General features: G+C 38.0%; 1 protein-coding gene across 1 annotated transcript in view; it reads right to left on the bottom strand.

Annotated features, from left to right (window-relative positions):
- The window catches only part of LOC135324501 (fibrillin-2-like), a 180,029-nt gene that overhangs the window by 61,180 nt on the left and 100,357 nt on the right, over positions 1-18,492 (bottom strand). The window contains exons 20-26 of the mRNA XM_064501037.1: positions 17,127-17,246; positions 11,719-11,856; positions 10,335-10,385; positions 9,728-9,853; positions 5,468-5,695; positions 3,905-4,030; positions 1,593-1,721 (exon numbers count right to left, since the gene is read on the bottom strand). Of these exons, the coding sequence (XP_064357107.1) occupies positions 1,593-1,721; positions 3,905-4,030; positions 5,468-5,695; positions 9,728-9,853; positions 10,335-10,385; positions 11,719-11,856; positions 17,127-17,246 (918 nt within the window). The remainder of the gene's footprint in view (positions 1-1,592; positions 1,722-3,904; positions 4,031-5,467; positions 5,696-9,727; positions 9,854-10,334; positions 10,386-11,718; positions 11,857-17,126; positions 17,247-18,492) is intronic.

Here is an 18,492-nt window from a genome sequence, read left to right as displayed (position 1 = left end):
TTAATGATGTGGATGATGGGACTGAGTGGACCCTCAGCAAGTTTGCAGACAACAGAAAACTGGGAGGAGTGGTTGATGCACCAGATGGCTGTGCTGGGAGGAGTGGTTGATGCACCAGATGGCTGTGCTATCATTCAGAGGGACCTTGACAGGCTGGAAAAATTGACTGACAGGAACCTTGAGAACTTCAACAAAGGGAAATGCAAAATCCTGTACCTGGGGAAGAGTAACCTCATGCACCAGTACAGGCTGGAGGCTGACCGGCTGGAAAGCAGCTTTGCGGAAAAACACCTGGGCATCCTGCTGGACACCAAGTTGACTGTGAGCTGCCAACCTGTCCTTGCAACAAAGAAGGACAATAGCATCCCTCAGCTGGTTTAGGAAGAGTGACTCTGCCATGGTAAGGCCACATCTGGAAGTTGTATCCAGTTCTGGGCTCCTCAGTACAAAAAAGACATACTGGACATACTGGAGCAAGTCCAGTGAAGGGCTACAAAGATGATCAGGGGACTGGAGTATCTGTTGTATGAGAAAAGGCTGGAATTGTCTGGAAAAAAGAAGGTTCAGGTGGGATCTTATCAAAGTGTATAAATACCTGATGGAAGGTGTGGGCAGGGGGGTAAAGAAGATGGGGCCAGACTCTTCTCAGGGGTGTCCAGTGACAGGATGAGAGGCAAAGGGCACAAATTGAAAAATACAGGAAATTCCATTTCAACAAAAGAAGAAACTTTTTTTTACTGTGGGGGTAGTCAAACCCTGGAATGGGCTGCCCAGAGAGTTTGTGGAATCTCCATCCTTGGAGAAATTCAAAATTCGACTGGACATGGTCTTGGGAGACCTGTTCTAGCTGGCCCTGCTTTGAGTTGGAGGTTGGACTATACCCTCTCTAAAGGTCCCTTCCAGCCTCTCTGATTCTGTTTCAGTAACCCCTGAGCAAAGAAGCATTGCTTTCTTTATATAGCCTTATCATATATGCCTTTATCATCAAAGATATATTTGCATAACAAAAAATAAAAAGTGAGGTTTTTGAGCCATAGTAATAAAAATGATCTTGCAACATAGGGATAAGAGGATTCATCCAAGAATAAAATCTCAGATTTCATTTTCATGGTGTATGCAGAAGAACCTCACAAGACTTTTGAAGGTAGCTAGTAACTTTTGGTACCTCAATTTCTGTTCTTACAACTTCAGACACTTTAAAGAGATGCCATTTTCAGAAAACACTCTCAGATTATCTTAAGGCCTAAGAAAATCAAGGAAACTTAAATCACTTGTTGTTTTTGAAATTCCATTCTTGTGTTCTTAGTTTAACCAAGTTTTTTGATAACTCATTAGCCATTACATGAATGCGTAGTTGCTGACATTCCAAAATTACCTATACAGAAATGCATAAATGAAATTAGTAAAAAGAAAATCAAAGCTAGATGCATAGTTTGGTTATCTGTCCTATAAACTGCATATCTGTCTCATTTGTTCATGAAATCACTATAATAATGTATATAAAGTGTTCAGTGGTGCAGAACTTAGTATAGTACAGAGTGAGGCTTTGTACAGCAAATGGAAGGACTCCAGGTCATGCTGGCAACACTTACCCATGCAGTTTTTCATCATCATAAATCCACTTTCGTAACCATCAAAGCACTCACACTCAAAGCTTCCAGGAGTGTTGACACAGGTACCACTTCCACATAAGTCTGGGGAGATCCGGCACTCATCAATGTCTAGTTTATAGTAAATGGAGGGAGAAAAATCAAACGGAGTTTAAGGTTATCCTGCTTTTCACAGAAATGAAGATGAGGCCATGGTAAATGAATTCCACAGAAATCAGATATAGTGTATAAAGCAATAGACAAATACATATTTCATTTATAATTTAAAAGGATGATTACATAAAAATTTGTTTGTGAAAGATTCATAATGCAATGCCTTCAGATCTCTCACCTAGAGAGTAAACTCTGCAACAAGTAAGCTTCGATTAAGTGCAATTTACAGTCACATTGCTAAGGACAGCAACTGTAATACATTCTGAATTATTCTTATGAAGGTACCAAATGACTTGTGACTTTGATATTAAATCACTTCTTATGAAGTTATTTCTAAAGAAGTAGCATTACAAACTTATTTCTATCCTTTCCTTTAGCAATTATGAAGTTAAAATAACTCCTTTGAAAGCTACCTTTACAGTTCATGGCTTCCCTATAGCTTGTATATTTTATTAGTTATATTTGAATGCAACTTATTCTGGAAAGCCATAGCAAATTTGTAGAAGATGAAAAAGAGAAGAAAAACTGGTTTGGAAGCGTTCTTTGGTAGTGAGGCAGGAAGCTCAAGAGGAATTTGTAGTATGGATAGGATCCAGTGAAACAGATCAGGAAGGAGAGGCTGGAAAGAAAAGCTGAATAACCTGTTCCTCCCTATCTCCTCACACTTTTCCAGTCTTCTCTTTTTCCATAGTCTATTGCTCATCCAGTATCGCATCCTTGTTCTACTTCTTTGTCTCATGCTCTCTAATACACCCTCTACCTTCTGCTCCATTCACTATTGTGTCATTAGTTTTTTGAAGAGTTTCAAATCATAAGAGAAGTCACAGGGAACAAAAATAACAGTGCTTAAAATGGTGACAAAATTAGTCCAGGACAGAGCATAGAATTGCTTCTGACACTGGGCAAGTCCAGGGAGCAAGGAATAACAGAACACAAAAGGCATCAGTATGTATGAGGCAATGAGCTAGCCCGGAGACTGATTTGTGCAAGTGGCTCCAGGAAACTAGTAAAGTACAAACAAATATAAGTGCCGTTTTTCACATGTGTGAGAGTCTTTTCTCCCTCCCTCTGTGTCACTCCCCATGGCTAGGTTTCTGCTTGGCAAGGACAGTTCAGTCCTCATGTACACATGTGTGGAGGTCTGTGGGATGGCAATCCATGTGGTGGGCCTGGAGAGTCAGAGAATATCTGGCCTCCTATAGGCTTTATAAAGCATTTTGTTTTTAATTTAAAACACAAAAAGTCTCCCATTTAATAAAAACTGAGTCTCTAAGGCTGCTCAGTGGAACACTTTCATCAGAACAAAGTTTCAATGAAAAACAGAACAACAAAAAAAAAAGCTTTGTAGGGCGAAGTTCTCTGACCTACTCTTGTTAACTTAGAAATAAAGTTGCTTCAACGCATTTCTCATCAATGCAATCGCTATAAAAACAAGGAAATCACCAGTTAGGGCAACATTAACATCCAGACCAACCTCAATTCACATGCCTTACCACCCACACTTTGTATTACTCAGACACACTTACAGGCTCCTGAGCTGTAGAACAAAACCTCCTTCATTTTCAGCACAGAGCCACCCACAATGCAGGCACCTAGGTTCTCATAACCAGAAAACTATCAATTCCAGTTTTTCCAGACAGTAAAGAACAAAATATTAACCTTTTAAATTAAATGCATGTCTCTTCTTGAGTGAACACTGCATTGAATGTCAGAGTTGCAGTGGTGCCTATGTGTGTGCTTGGCAATCAAGTCTAAATGAAAATTAATTTGCAGTGAAGTCTCTCAGTTCATCTGGTAATACAATGTCTAGAGAGTGAAGAGTGTAAGTTAAATTAATTGGTATGTTAAAACATTGAACTTGACTTTGCTAGTGATCCTTATTGTTTTTTCAGGTTGTACTGACAGGACATGATTTGAGCAAATTTAACAGCAGTTTATCAAATTTCTAAGGTACATGTATCAGAAGAAAGTTGTATTTATTAGAGAACTTTCCGAAAGGGAGACTTGTAGAAAGTTGACCATTCTGCACAAAGATAAAGCTTTTAAAAAGTGAAGGAAATGAAGGACAGTATATTTCCAGATCACCAAGGTATGCAACAAGCACAAGTTCTTGTAAAAACTGGAGGAAACAGAAGACTTACCTGTACAGTTTCTTTCTTCCATATCTAAAGCAAACCCACTGTTACATCTACATTTGAAACTTCCAATTGTATTTCTGCATTTACCATTCATGCACATACCAGGGAATACTTTACATTCATTGATATCTATAAAATAAAAACAAAAGAAAACAGAATTCTTAAATGCTTAACAATACACTTCATTCAGTGGTAACTTCCTGTTCCTTCTTACCAATGCGTGTTGTGCATCATTTTGCTTCTAACGTAATAGTTATACACAGTTTTCCTGTGCCAGCTTATAGAAGGATAGGTTTTCTCTCGTAGAATTTCAAGTGAAATATTTCACCTTTCCTAAATCCGTTTTGCTGGATAGCTGGGATAACACTGATTGTGCAAGGACCTTTCATTGGACATAAAAAAGAAGAGTCTTCATGTACGTTAGCCTCTCTCATATGCCTATAAGGGGATTTACAAAGTTGAACGGGCTTTCTTGTAATCCATGAATATAATTTATTGGATGAATGTCCTTACCTGAGAATAATCTGTCAAGAGACAAAATTCTATCTCATGGGTATCAGTGTTAATAGAAGAAAATATGGTGCAAATACAAAACCAGAAACAAGCACAAAACCCTTACAAAAGTCATGGCATGGACAGAAATCCTTATTTATTTAGTAAATTGGCACTGAAATTTCAGATTTTGGCTTGAGAAGAATAGTAACTCTTGAAAATCAGAGCTTATTCATGGTGAAATACAGTGCCAACCTGTTAAAGTTCACTCAAGCAACTCGACATACTTCAGACAAACCTTTCTGAAAATATCTTTTTAAAAAAATAAACCAGACATTTAAATATTTCAGGATCACCTTAGCTTCTGAACACAGAGAAATTAAGTTTTCTTCTCAGATCTCAGTCATCAAAAGTATCTCAGATCTGGTTTCTTAGCCATTTTCCAACCTATCCAGTTTCGTTTTTCACACCCTTTGGGGTGGGGAAGACAGGAACAACTGGATAGCAGGGACAGAAGGTTTTTGCTTCTCTATCACTGCAACTCCATTGCCCTCAGAATCTGAGAGCAATCTCAGACTTCCTTTAGTTTTAATCCCTTTGTTAGTACTAATTCTGCAGATTTTACAGTATTCTCCAGTCTCACTTTCAGAGAACTCTGGTCAAATCACAGTGATCTTTTATGTTTATATCTTAAACTCCCTGACTTCACACAATTCTTAGCCTCGGTTCAGTCTTTGCAAAGCAGTACCTTAAAAAAGATGTACATTTTCTGTTATTCTTATAATTTGAGCTCCCTTATCTTCAGTCATGTCACTGCCATTTCCTTTTTCTCCTTACCAAATTCAAACTTCATACTTGTTTTTTCCTTTTAGGCTCCTGTAACACTCCTGAACACCATGCAAGTTTTGAGTTTCCTACCGGTACTGTTAGCTCTGTAAGGCAAACATCTCTACAATATCTCCCATCTCAAGCACGTAATAAACGCAGATACATATTCTGGCGTTTACCTAGAATATACACCAAGATGTACATGTGACTCATCTTTAGACCTACTAGGCAAAAATGACTTCTTACCTTTATAAAACGGCCTGCCAGTTAGGATATCTCCCCTGTTGGAAAAGCCAGGACCTCTGGGGCACAGAGCCTCATATTCCTTGGTGCCAGCCTTAGGACATTCCTCGCAGTCGGAGCCCCAGGCAGCACCCACAGCGCAGCAGCAAGCGTCCATACGAAACTTGCCAGGCACAGACTGAATGCACTCATCTTCGTCCCATCTCAGGTAGCATTGCTCCATGCGGATATCTGCTCATTTTACAAAAGGAAAGGGGAATTTTACCCTTTGCTGCATGCTTCTGTTTTTCAAAAGTAGCTACTTCTGATGTACATGTATGCATGAGGCTTAGTTTCTGGGAGACAGATTTCTGCTCAAGACTGACAATTCTGCATGATGTGGAGTCGTTTGAAGTTGCTAATACTGCGCTATTGGCAAGTTTCTAGATCTCTGTTGTGTCACTGATGTGAATGTGATTTTTAGGTTTCTTTGTGTATTTGATAGGACAGAGATACGTACTTCTCTACCACATCAGGAATTCTAACTGGCAAACTGACCTGCATTTATGGGGGAAAAAACACACCAAAACCCAACTACCTTATGTTTATAATATTCCATTAATAATACATGGAATGCAGAAAAAATACATTTTGCTGATCATTGTTAGGCTTATTTTAAAACTAGATAGCAGGAAAAACCAATATGGTTTCCGGAAAACTTAATTATGGTCATACTCCAGGGTCCCATTTGCAATAGGGTAAGCCCACAAAAAGACAGATTAACCAAGTGTGCCAGTAAAAAGTATCACACACTGGTCTGTACATACAGAACATCAGCTTTGCTGTATTCCACATACAGCCAAAAACACCAATAATAACCCATCTGATAGCATCAGCACGTTTCACAATTTTCATTAATTTGTATACATTTTTCCATCAAAACAAAAATAGTTTAAGTCTTTTAAAAATTTGGAAGAACTTTTATACTTGTTAAAATAAAAATCTGATATTAAAAAACAGGGCCGAGGGCCAGTGGTTAAGTCCCTACATGCTAATTTCTGCAATGCAGGAGAATTCTATGCCCAAATTCCAAAAATCTGGAAAATACTACCAATAACAGAAAACGGGCAGTGTTGATTACAGCTACAGAAGATGTCTGTGACATTTATACAGAGATTTTTTGGTAGCTTAATGATCTCCAGGACATCCACACATACAGACTACAAAAAACTCCCAGATTTTGTATGTATTTGTTCAACCCAAAAAATCAAAAAAAATCCTAGGAGATCGGTTGGCACTGAAAAAGTGGAGGCAAGACAGGACATGTCTACTCTCCACCACCAACATCTCTGCTTTTAATTCACTCAGTGCAGGTAGCCGGGTAGGATCAATGACTGCTTAACTTTTTGAAGTTTATACCACTGTATTTACTCCAGTTCTCACTTCTCCTACAAACTTACTTTGCAAGAGGTCTTGTTTGTAGCTCAATAGCCAAATTAATATTTTTCAGGAAAACAGACCTTTGGTCACTGATCATTAAAGCCTCAGTCCAATTCCCGCTGAGACCAAGGGGAAGATTTTCATTGAGATTGACAGGAACAGAATTCACACTTTAAGAAACAGTACACAGTCCCAGGAAAACGTAGTGAATTTTGGTGTGTAAGGAAGATCATAAGGATAATGCAGTGTCTGATAACGTAACTTAAAAAGCTGTATTTTCAGAATAAATACATGGCATTCATTTTTCATATGATATACTGGACTGGAAGTTAGGTTTTAGCGAACCTAACAGAACTCTTTGAAATGCTTCGCACAAAAAGCTTTGGAGGAGAGGCAAGATCTAAAAATAACACAGATGAGCTGCTGAACTGTTTTCCATACAAGTCCTTCAAAGTTGTACAGATTTACAATATAAATTTACTCTATGCACATCTTAAGTTAAACAATTTAGAAACAAGTATAAGAAGTGGAAATTGTTTAAAGAATACTCATGGTTTCCTGTAAACCATTCCACATTAAGATCATATTTATTTTCATTTCAAGAGATTCAGCAAATACACTGCTAATAAATATTTGTTTTCACTAAACCACTGTAGTGGACTCTGCAGGAAATAAACATATTTGAGAAATACATCACATAGTCTAAAGTGCTCATGTAGCATAAGGGAAGGCATATGTCTTGTAATATAAAAGGACAGTTTTTTATTAAAATCTGAAAGTGGAACATGAGTTTGAGAGTGACGGAATTGTGTATGTTGCTTGAAAATGGCTCCTTTGTTTCAGCCTTTCCTTATCTATACCAAGCACACCTAAATTCACACTTCTTATCAAATTTCTCACTGAGAAGCAATGCAGGGCTGATGACCACAGACAACAATGGCTGGCAAGGGTATTACTAAGTATGGGAAAAAATATGCAAGTAAAACCTAATCTGCACAATGGCTTATGATATGTGCATACATAAACAGACACATGCATACTGGCAGACTTGGTTTCGAATTATTTCTCTTTTCTATTAGACATTTATACCTATTACACACATCTGCTCCTCTTCAAAGTTCTGGTTATTTTTAAAAAAGTCTCTATAATTATACATTAAAATTAGACTTAACATTAAAAAAATTGAAAAACCTAGTAACTGTTTGTATCATCTACTGCTTAGGCATAGTGCAATTAAATGAAAACTGCTGGCTTGAACTTGAATTTGCTTGAGGAATGTGACCATTGTGGCAATAAAACAAAAGAGAGAGCAGGCAAATTCTTGGTTGACATGAAGCAAGGGCTGAAAAACTTTAATTGCTCTGTTGTTCTGCTTTCTCAAAAGAAATCAAATGTTGCCAGTATTCACATATTTACACTCCTCAGAACTGATTAACAAAATAACATGAATTCCAGAATCTATTGTAAAAATTCACTTCCTTGTCTGTATCTTTCTTCACCTCTGACTATCATTTTCTAAAGATTTGAAAAAGGCAGTCTGAAAGATGTACTGCAAAACAATGAACTCCTAGAGGAAGAAGCTGAGCATGGCACAAAATAATTTCAGTTAAAGCACACACACACTTTTATGTAACATATTACAAATCATAATAAATCCATGGTTAGGGTTTTTCCCATAATTTTATAAAGAAACGTCATTCTAAACTAAGTGTGCCATATTTAATACCATATAAACAATTTGTGGCATCTGAATATGGGTTTTATAGCTTCTCAGCTTTAAAAATATATACAGGTTCTCTAGGAGGGCACCAGGGCAGAATTGCACCTTAAAAAAAAGAAAAAGCAAATCAGCATATTCACTGACAAACACTGTCATTTTATTAGAATAACTCACATACTGCTCCAATTTACAGCAATATGGCTTTTTATAATACCCAATATTGCAATAAGCACTAGGACACATTTACTCCTGCACTCCCCCCCCCCCCCAAAAAAAAAAAAAACAGTTGCAGAAAAGATACAAAATTGCCAAGGGGAACACACTCTGCTAAGTTACAGTGTAGGAATTGTGGGGAATCTCTTCTACTGATTGCCTTCATCTTACAACCTCAATAATTAAGTCTTAGCTCTTTCCTTATTTCCATGCCAACACAAAAAGCTTAACAGATCAATAACACTAACTACACTTGCTACAGGATATTTTTGTTTTCTTTAATTTACATAGGTTTTTGGTATTTTTATACCTGAAGTCTTCCTGGTAAAGAACACTACTGTCTTTGCAGACATCACCTTCTGTGGGTGTAAGACACTAATGCACTGTACAACATTGTACAACAAGATGAAATCTTATCTTTATCTACACTCAAGTTGATTTTCCTCGAACAGAACTGTTTGTGCCAGAACAGTCATGCTACCAAACAGCATCCGAGTTTCACAAAAATGCCTGGGTTAGCAGTAGAGAAGAGCACAATTTACACTACATTATAAGCTCCTGGCTGCCCAGCCAACTGCTTATTAACTAGTTCCCAGTGAGCTACGCATTTCTGTTTGTGAATGGGAGTCAGAGTAAGGGCAGGACTCCAACAGTACCTATAGCTCGCACTGCAGTGAAAACGAGCTGGAACACAAACATTCGTATTCCATCAAGTGATTAACAACTCTTTCCTGAACTGGCAGAAAGAGTTTGACATTTAAGCAGGCATAAATTAAAACATATACACTTCACAAACCACTTAAAGAAACAGTGCAATTCAGAAACAAACAAAACATCCTTTCACACGTAAAATGGTATTAGACAATTGTTTTACACAACTAAAGAGTTGGCAGAGGTGACTGGGCTCTTACCTAAACACACCCGCCCTGTTCCATCCAGCGTCAAGCCTTCAGGGCACTCACAGTGAAAGGAGCCTCTGCTGTTAACACATCGCCCATTGGGACAGACCCCCGGAAAAACATCACACTCATTTACATCTGTTGGGAAATGAAGAGTGGAAAGAAGTTTCAGGATGCATGCTACCTCTACTGAGCAGAGAGCTACAACTTTACTGAGAATTTAAATTATGTGAAAGAAAGCAAGACACTCTCATGCATACTGTGTTAGGACAAGTGTCTGGCTCCCAGTGATCTCAAGGGACAATTTCAAGATCTGCAAGCCACTGGGCATAAAAATGACACATTTCTTTTCTAAGTAAGACTTCTTGCATGATGTTGGAAATGGTTCAGAGGAAGGATTAAATACATTTTGAAGGAGCAGTTCCATCTGCTTTGTATTCTCTTGATATCCTCCAAGAAACAGTGTAACATTCAACACTTCCTAACAGTCAATAATTGTGATGGCAGTTACCACAGGTCAATATGATTATGCCCAACAGAAAAATAAAGAACATAATTCCCTTTATCCCATTTCCAGAAGGAAAAAAATGACATCTTGAGTAAGAAGCAACAACTTCACCTTCACAAGTAACACCTTTAACTCTGGCAAATCCTCTTGCGCAAGCTGCGTCTGGAATCAAGCCAAAAAGATTTATCATTGCTTCAGAATTATAGAAACATAAGAGTAAATAATTTAAAAATAAATGCACCATTGCAGTTTTCCTACACTCTTTAATATCTTGTACATGGTGGTAAGTGCCCTAACCTCAGTCAAGAAAACTACTGACTCATACGTGTTACTTGAAACAAGTGAATAGCTGAAGAAATTAGATCTTTATCAATTACTTTCTTATGTGCTTTCTTGGATAGAGACCAGAATGCTCAGCATCTAATCAGGTCAATCTGTAAGGCAGATAAGGAGATTATGACAACTTTTTATTTTATACAAATACCACTCATGCAGGATGAATGCTTTGCTCTCTCTGTATTCACTCTAGCCTGTTATGTTTCTTACAATTTGTGTAGCAATAAGAGTGCCATCTCAGTTGCCAGCATATGCAAACTTCTGCAAGGCAAAATAATTTCCAGTAAGATATGCAGACATCTACCCGAAAATCTGTACTCAAATGTTTCTGAAAGATGAAGTTCCTGTAGAGTTCCCTGAAGATTTAGAGCTTTAGTGATGCCAGTTATCACTAAAGGCAATTTTTCCACTCTCACTTCATAAAGGATCTGAGCAATGACATTATCTTAGGGCATGCCTGAAATGTAAAGTGTAGCATGCTGTAGGGATATGAAAGCTTGCTGAAATTCGGCCAATTCTAGAATAGAAAAATTTATAGCTGAATATACCCAGTCTGAGCTAATTAGTTCTTTATTAAGTGTAGCAGCCTACTCTGACCATGCTGCTTCCTGGAGTCCAAACTTGTGTCTTTTGCTTGGTGCTGCACTGCACAGTTAGAGCTCTGCTGAATGTTCTTTGCATCATGTCTGTTAAGATAGCATACACATGCCTGCAGTTGTTCCAATTAAAAACCAAAGGTTAAAATATCCCGACGCTGGTTCAAGTGGCATTATTCAGCCCTTACGGTGTCTCTTCCAAAAAATTTCTCTTCCAAAAACTACTGTGCACATTTAGCATTCCTGCTCCCAATCTCTAGCCCTATCCCCATGATCAAACAGTAGCGCTACTCTGTAACGAGTAACTGCACATAATTGTACACAAACTATGTTTTTGAAAATAGCTCCACAGATGGTGGAGATTACAAGACATGCTAAGTAAGACATCCTTTTATATATATATGTATATATATGTGTATATATATATGTATATATATGTGTGTACATATATATATATATATATATTTTTTTTTTTTTACAAAAAATACACTGATGAGAATCTACCTACTGATACATCCACTCTTCTCCCAAAAGATGCAGGATATGAAAGCACAGCACCATACCTAATTCACACCGCTCACAGGGGCTGCCCCATGCTGCTCCTAAGGTAGCACAGCATTCAGATTTCAGTGTAGCACCATTGATGTTGACTTCACAACGACTGTCCTGGACATTAAGCCAGCATGTCCCCTTCAGGCTATCTGCAGCAGAACAGAAAACAGTATGGAACTGTCACAGCAAAGAACTGGCATCTCCTCATACCCAATGGTAGCCAGAGTACCAAGGGAACACAGCCCACCTTTTAAAGTAAGACATCCATCAGGATCATTTTATACACATTTTATTTTAGAAGGGGAAGAAAGGAAGAGCACGATCACTTAAAAGTGATCAACAGAGAGCACTGCTAGAGGCATTTTATACTCCAGGTTCCACAGGTAGCAGAGGTCCTACAGCAAATACCACGGATTTTTTTTTCTTTTCATCTAGCAGTCATTCAACCTAAAATACATGAATATCAATGAAAGCAGGGATCAGAACCTGGGACTCCCCCTCACAGCTGACTGGCTAAACCACTAGGTTATGAAATACAGGTGCCCTTACCTCTGTCTGAGTCAGTGAACCTTGCAAGTTTGTCAGAAAGAAAAAAGAAAAAATGGGGGACAGGGGAGAGCTATATTCTTTTAGGGGTCCAGCCCTGCTGGTGTATTAGGTGTGCTTTGAACGTGCCTAGTGGATTATCTTCCGCTCTTTGCTCCTGGGGACTCAGCCACAGCACACCAAATTCCCGAATCATGAAACGGCTTCCCAGGCTGCGAGTCCACAGCAGCTCAAGACAAGTTAATTACCATCAGCGTCCAACCGAATCAAGCAGCACTTCCTGACTGCTGCCCAGGCTAAATAGCCGCTGAGCAGAGGAGAGATTTTCAGTTGCACATTGGCTCTGCTGCCTGACATCCTCTGAAATTCTCTTTTAGGTACCTAAATCTTGAAGTCTTAAAAGTTATACTTCCAGTGCCTAAGCCACTTTTCAAAACGGAAGTTAGGTCCTAAATCAGGTGGGCACTTTTGAAAGTTCTGTCTACAGCACTTATGCTCAGTACCTTTAGTGATTTCACACATTCAAATGGTAAAATGTACCTTGAAGCAGGGAACAATCTTTGTGACCACATAGCAAAAGCAGTCTGTAAAGATCTAACCCAGATTTGGAGGTCAGCTTGGAAAAGGCTTAAACGCATGTGCATGCTCAGAGTTCAAAGCTAAGCAAATGGCCCAGATGAATTTAATGAGATGACTAATGCAAGATGAACAGGATTTGGCTTTTAAGATTTAAGTATAATATATGCAAAAAAAAAGTCAGACCATCTATAATGTACTGTTGATTGGCATTACTGATACCTTATGTTTAAGAGCACTGAGCTTAAGATGGAACCATTTCAGTGTACTTTTTTCAAACAACTTGAACTTGTCTTCAAAACTGGCATGTTATAAAATTCTTTAGATCACAGACAGTACAACCATTCTCTGGCTAAGTAACAGGAGAATGTGGCCCAAGAATGTGACTGGAACCAGTCCTAGAAACTGGGCAATGTACTTTGTGAATAGTGAAGTGTAGAACAGTTGTATTTATTTATTATTAATGTTGGTCTCAGACATGTGGAGCAGAACACCACAACTAAACAAGTGCACAAACCAACGAGGGGCAGGGAAGAGTGCAAAAGGCATTTTTCCCAGTCCTCAATCTGCCTTTAGCTAATAGTCTAGATGAGCATTAACATCCCCAGAGGACCACTATTATAAGACTAAAGGAAGACGTAACGCGGAAAGTGACTGACAGCATCTGCTCTTGGCTAGTCATGGAACAGGCATGTGCCCTCTTGTCAGATGTCTCACATTTGGGGGACCTGCAGGGGGACAGGGAGTAAAGGCCCTTCAACTGCTCTTTTAAGCTGAATGTGGGCTGTTGTCCATACACTGAATGGTTCTGCTTTATGTTATCAAAATGTAAATGCTTCCATTGCTTCATTCACTAGAAATGCCTTGAACACAATGTTATTCATTTTTGGTAGCCAACTTTATAGGTCCAAAAAGTCAAAATAATATCTCAAAAATGATTTAAACTATACAAATTAGCAGGTGACTTTCCTCACACCAGCTGCATCTAGATTATCCTGCCAAAGTCCACTTGTCTTATCTTTGTTCAGGCTATGAGTTAATTTCCTTTATTTTACACAATCTCTTCTTGTCCAGACAAAATTTACAAAGGGCAGTCACTGTGACTTTTTCTTTGGTGAGAAAGTTATTTATTATCCAGCATCAAAGCATTCTTTCTGCTGCTCCCATCCCTTTGATTCTGACTTGAAGAACATATGCATACTACAGGCAGATGGCAGCCTACTGCTTTGTCCTACTGCCTACTGTATGAATTCCACAAATATTGACTGAAAAGTGCATACAAAGCAAACATTATGTATATATATCTCAAAAAAAAATATTGGCAGGATCACTACGTACGTTATATAAATGCACTATGTATGTGCAATTCTCAAAATGGCAATGTAGCACTTGTACCACCAATAGGTGTGATTCAAAAACAATTCCACTCCTCACACGTAAGCAGAGTGCAACCTCAGTATTGCAAACATGTCGATGTAAAAGCAAAAGGAATGCAACATAAATCAAGATTTTTGTTGAATGCTTTTGCAGTAACTGCTGAACTTAAACTCATATATCCGCTGGAGGTCTGAGCTCGGTTCTGAGCCCAAATGTTGTGACTTGAACTCCTGCCGTAATTGGAACAAGTCATTTTTTCCTCTACCTATTGAAGTTCACAGAAAGGGACAAACGGCGTACATCTATGCTTAGTTTCTACATGCTGTATGGATGCAAATGGCTCAAACCACTCAGTTCCACAACCCTGAGGCTGAGCAGACCGAGCAAAGGAATCAGAGGTACTGGCAGACCGAAGTCCTCTGTCCACAAACCGAGTAAATAAAGTCCATCAGCCATGCAACTTCTTTATACAAAATAAGTCTAATGTGCCTCAGACATGACTTGAATCCGCAAGACAACAGTGCAAATCAGCAATAAGGCTAACTAGCAAAGCAAACACATGAGCAATAAATTGTAATTGACAATTAATAGTCATGCTATGTTAATCTTTTTTATTACGCTACTGTTGCCATATGATTTTACTGATAAAATTTGTATTAAAGTTAAATAACTTAGATCATCACCATGACAGAAAGAGGAAAAACTACTCTTATAATGTAGGACTGATTCTGATCTCTGACATCAAAGCAAATTAGGAATCAAAGTAAAACTACACAGGGGTCAGAATCAAGCTGATACATTTGTGTTTTTATATTACCTTATTCTGATTCATCATTCCTATGAAGAACAGAATGCATTTTCATGTTGTTTCCATACCAGAAAACCATTTTAGTTGTATAATTGTTACGTTGGCACACTCTCTTCATATCTGATGCTAGAATAGTGCTTTACAGGAGCAAGCAGCTAAGAAAATTAGGGCAAATACACTCAGTATACAAGCCTTTGCAGAGGTAATATGGGGACACAACTTTCTCTATCGTAGAGATTTAACAGCATACCTTTGAAAAGAGTTTTTGTAAATTTTTCACATAATAAACTACTTATAACCTCCAACCTCTTACTAATGATTTAATACGTCACTCTGCCCTTCTTTCATCACTACCAATTCCAATGGGAATTTTGCCAAGGTAAAACATCATACAATGGGACTCTAACTGTATAGATCCCTATTTTTAACTTTATCTGTACTTTGAATCTTTCTGTCCTAGCATACTCTCACTTGTAGCACAGAAAACTCATTCTGAGAGAATGCTGGTCAACATGAATGATTACATGATTAGGCTCACGGTGGCTCCTGTCCTTAATGTTTTACTCTGACTGTTCAAACGCTTATTTTGTTTACATTTTGTTTTATGCACCACTCCTACTCAGGCTGAGTAAGACCTCACTCTGTAATCATTCCAGTGGAATTGCTCTATAAAGTAAATCTAGACCATAGCTACAATTAGGCCTTTAATGAACTTATAACATCTTTGGATGTGATAACAGGACAAAGATTAAAAATAAACAGTACAAAAAAAAGCCTAAGTTAGTATGGTTATATCGAGAAAACATACTGATGTAAAACAGCACAAAAACAATGCTAAACTGTACAAGCCAGTGATGCTATCGGAAATTTAAGAGAAGACTTAGGTACAGAAGTAACATTCACTTATAAACCATGCTAACAAGGTGTGGGCACACTCTACCATTAGATGGAAACATGAGTCTTTACATGCAATCTCCTATCTTAAGGAAATTTTGGCAAGGCAAGGAAGTTGAACCAAGGACACCAGACAAAACCAACATCAAATAAAACCAAGATTTAGAAATCAGCATCATCTAGACACCAGTGGCACTCCAATCCAACTTATCCCACAATGACTTAAATTATGCTATATAAATGAGATGAAACAACGGCAGCTTGTGAGCACTTGACGAGGGCAGTTGTCTTCAGCCCTTTAAGATCTCTTGGAAAGGCCAGAAAAAGAAGCCATTTGTCAACATCCTCATTTTTCCTGCCAAAGATAATGCCAATGACATCTTGCATACAACTGCTGTTGCTAGCTCTAATAAAATCTGTGGTGCTCCGCTTTTCTTCAGTGCTATAGAATTCTTAGTAAAGGATGCTAATATTTTTTTATATGTATATATGTATGTATGTATATACACAGACATTTTTTATTTATATATAGATAGATAAATACACACACACAAATATATATACATACTCATGTCACTGCTCTAGAAACAGGGATCCTGATAAATCCAGACCTGTTTTACTCTCCCTTATTTATCATCTTTCTACAAAAGAGTTAGTGTGAAATTGTGCTGTAATGCAGAAGCCACAGTCATTTCCTTATAGCTGGGAAGGCCAGTCTTCACAGTTTATGAAGAACATCCTGAATCCCGGAAGCCACATGCTTTCATATCACCTGCTTCATCTGAGTAGATGCTCCTCCAGTTTCACTCGCTTTCTCATCTCAGATTTAAAAGTCGCTCAGTGCCCAAGAACTGAATGGGCATTTCTCCTTTACAATTGCAAATTCTCAAGTATCGGACTAATCACCTGTGCTTTTACTCACGCCCTGTTTTCTGGGAGAATGACAATAATTGTTATTAATAATAAAATCTCCCCAATGGTTCCCATGAATCAATACTAGCAATTCACCACTTTCACCATAATTAGGACATCCACACGCGTTATGTTTGTCTCTCATGGAAACAACCAAACCGTTCTTCAGTCTTAACTATGTGACTAGACATGTTGTAGTCTTCTACAAAGGGGAAATTACCAGAACACATTATTTTCTTGCTTATTTAACCAATGTGATCAATGTTTTTCAAGTTAGAAAGAAAAAGAAAAAAATAGAAGACTCACCGATGCAGATTAGTCCAGTGGAGTCCAGCTTGCTGCCAGGCGAACACTCACAATTGAAAGAACCAAGATTGTTCCTGCAGGCACCATTGACACACGGGCTGCTTTCGCATTCGTTTATATCTATAATCCAGAAAGGAAAGATAGTTTTAGGACTGCAATGTACTTCTGGAAAATATTATACAGTATAAATGCTGCTGTGGACCAGGATTTGCCAGAATGTCTGGTATACTTGGCTTTTTTCTTTCCTTTCTTCCTTTTTTTTTTTTAAGCATGACATACAAAGGATGTTGGGACAGCTAGTTAGCATGTATGCGCACGTGTATGGGAGCACATATTTTGAAAGCGTTAACTAAATGTCTCTTTTCTACAAAGACAGTAACTTCCAAGAACTTGGACTACAAAGTTTTCCAGCATCAATTATAACCGCCCTGCGAGGAATCAAAACTCTTCTTTCATGGAAAGCAATGTACTGCAGCCACAATATGCTGTGCACAAACAAAGGCCTTATTGTTTCTGTCATTTATGGCTCCAGGAGGCTTTGGAAGAATTAAGAAAACCCTGTCAGAAACAAAATATTACAAAGCTGGCTGCGATTCTCTAGTCCTGGAAAGTGTTCAAGAAATGAGTTGAAACTGGAATACTGTAAATGGTACTTCTCTCTAGCCACTAACTCCTCCTACTTTTTGCTCCTGTGAGTTTTCTAAGACTGTTCACATGCAAGAATAGGACCCCTACTCACAGTATTATTTTCTGATTTTGTTTTTTTAAAGTAAAATTAGTTTTAAAATTAAAACAATACTAGCAAATTCTTTCAAAGAACAATTGCGGATGCATATCCACCACTTCTTGAACTCAACCAATTTCATTTTTTGATTTGGATCCTAAATTAGAGTCATACATTCTAATCCAACCAGACAGTTCCTTCGGCGGGCCAGAAATGAAACTGTTTAAGTGCATGCTTATGTTCTCTAGCAGTGCTTAAGCAATAATGCCAGATCCATAAACTAAAATAGCCTGATGTAAATTAACTACAGATTAATGCAGCATCTAGTTAATCATGGGAAACACTAACAGCATCAATGGATCATTTTCAAGATAAACCAAAATACCCTCCTCATTCTGAATAAATCACACAAAAGGTACAATTTGCTATCTGGTACATTATGTTGCATCAAGCCTGCATTTCACTAGACATTTATTCTTTCATGGAATTTTGAGGTCATAGGAAAAAATGTGTGTTTAAATTACTCATCAAATCACGTATGTATTATAAAAAAAAAGATGGAAAATACCTAGAAATCAGAAAACTTAGGAAACTGATTTCTCTCTTCATCCCAAAAGCAAGCACTTAATTCAAGGGCCAAAT

This window comes from Dromaius novaehollandiae, chromosome W (assembly GCF_036370855.1).
Source record: "Dromaius novaehollandiae isolate bDroNov1 chromosome W, bDroNov1.hap1, whole genome shotgun sequence".
Classification (NCBI taxonomy): domain Eukaryota; kingdom Metazoa; phylum Chordata; class Aves; order Casuariiformes; family Dromaiidae; genus Dromaius; species Dromaius novaehollandiae.
Note: the sequence above shows the minus strand (reverse complement) of the source record. Positions and strands in the feature narration are given on the sequence as shown.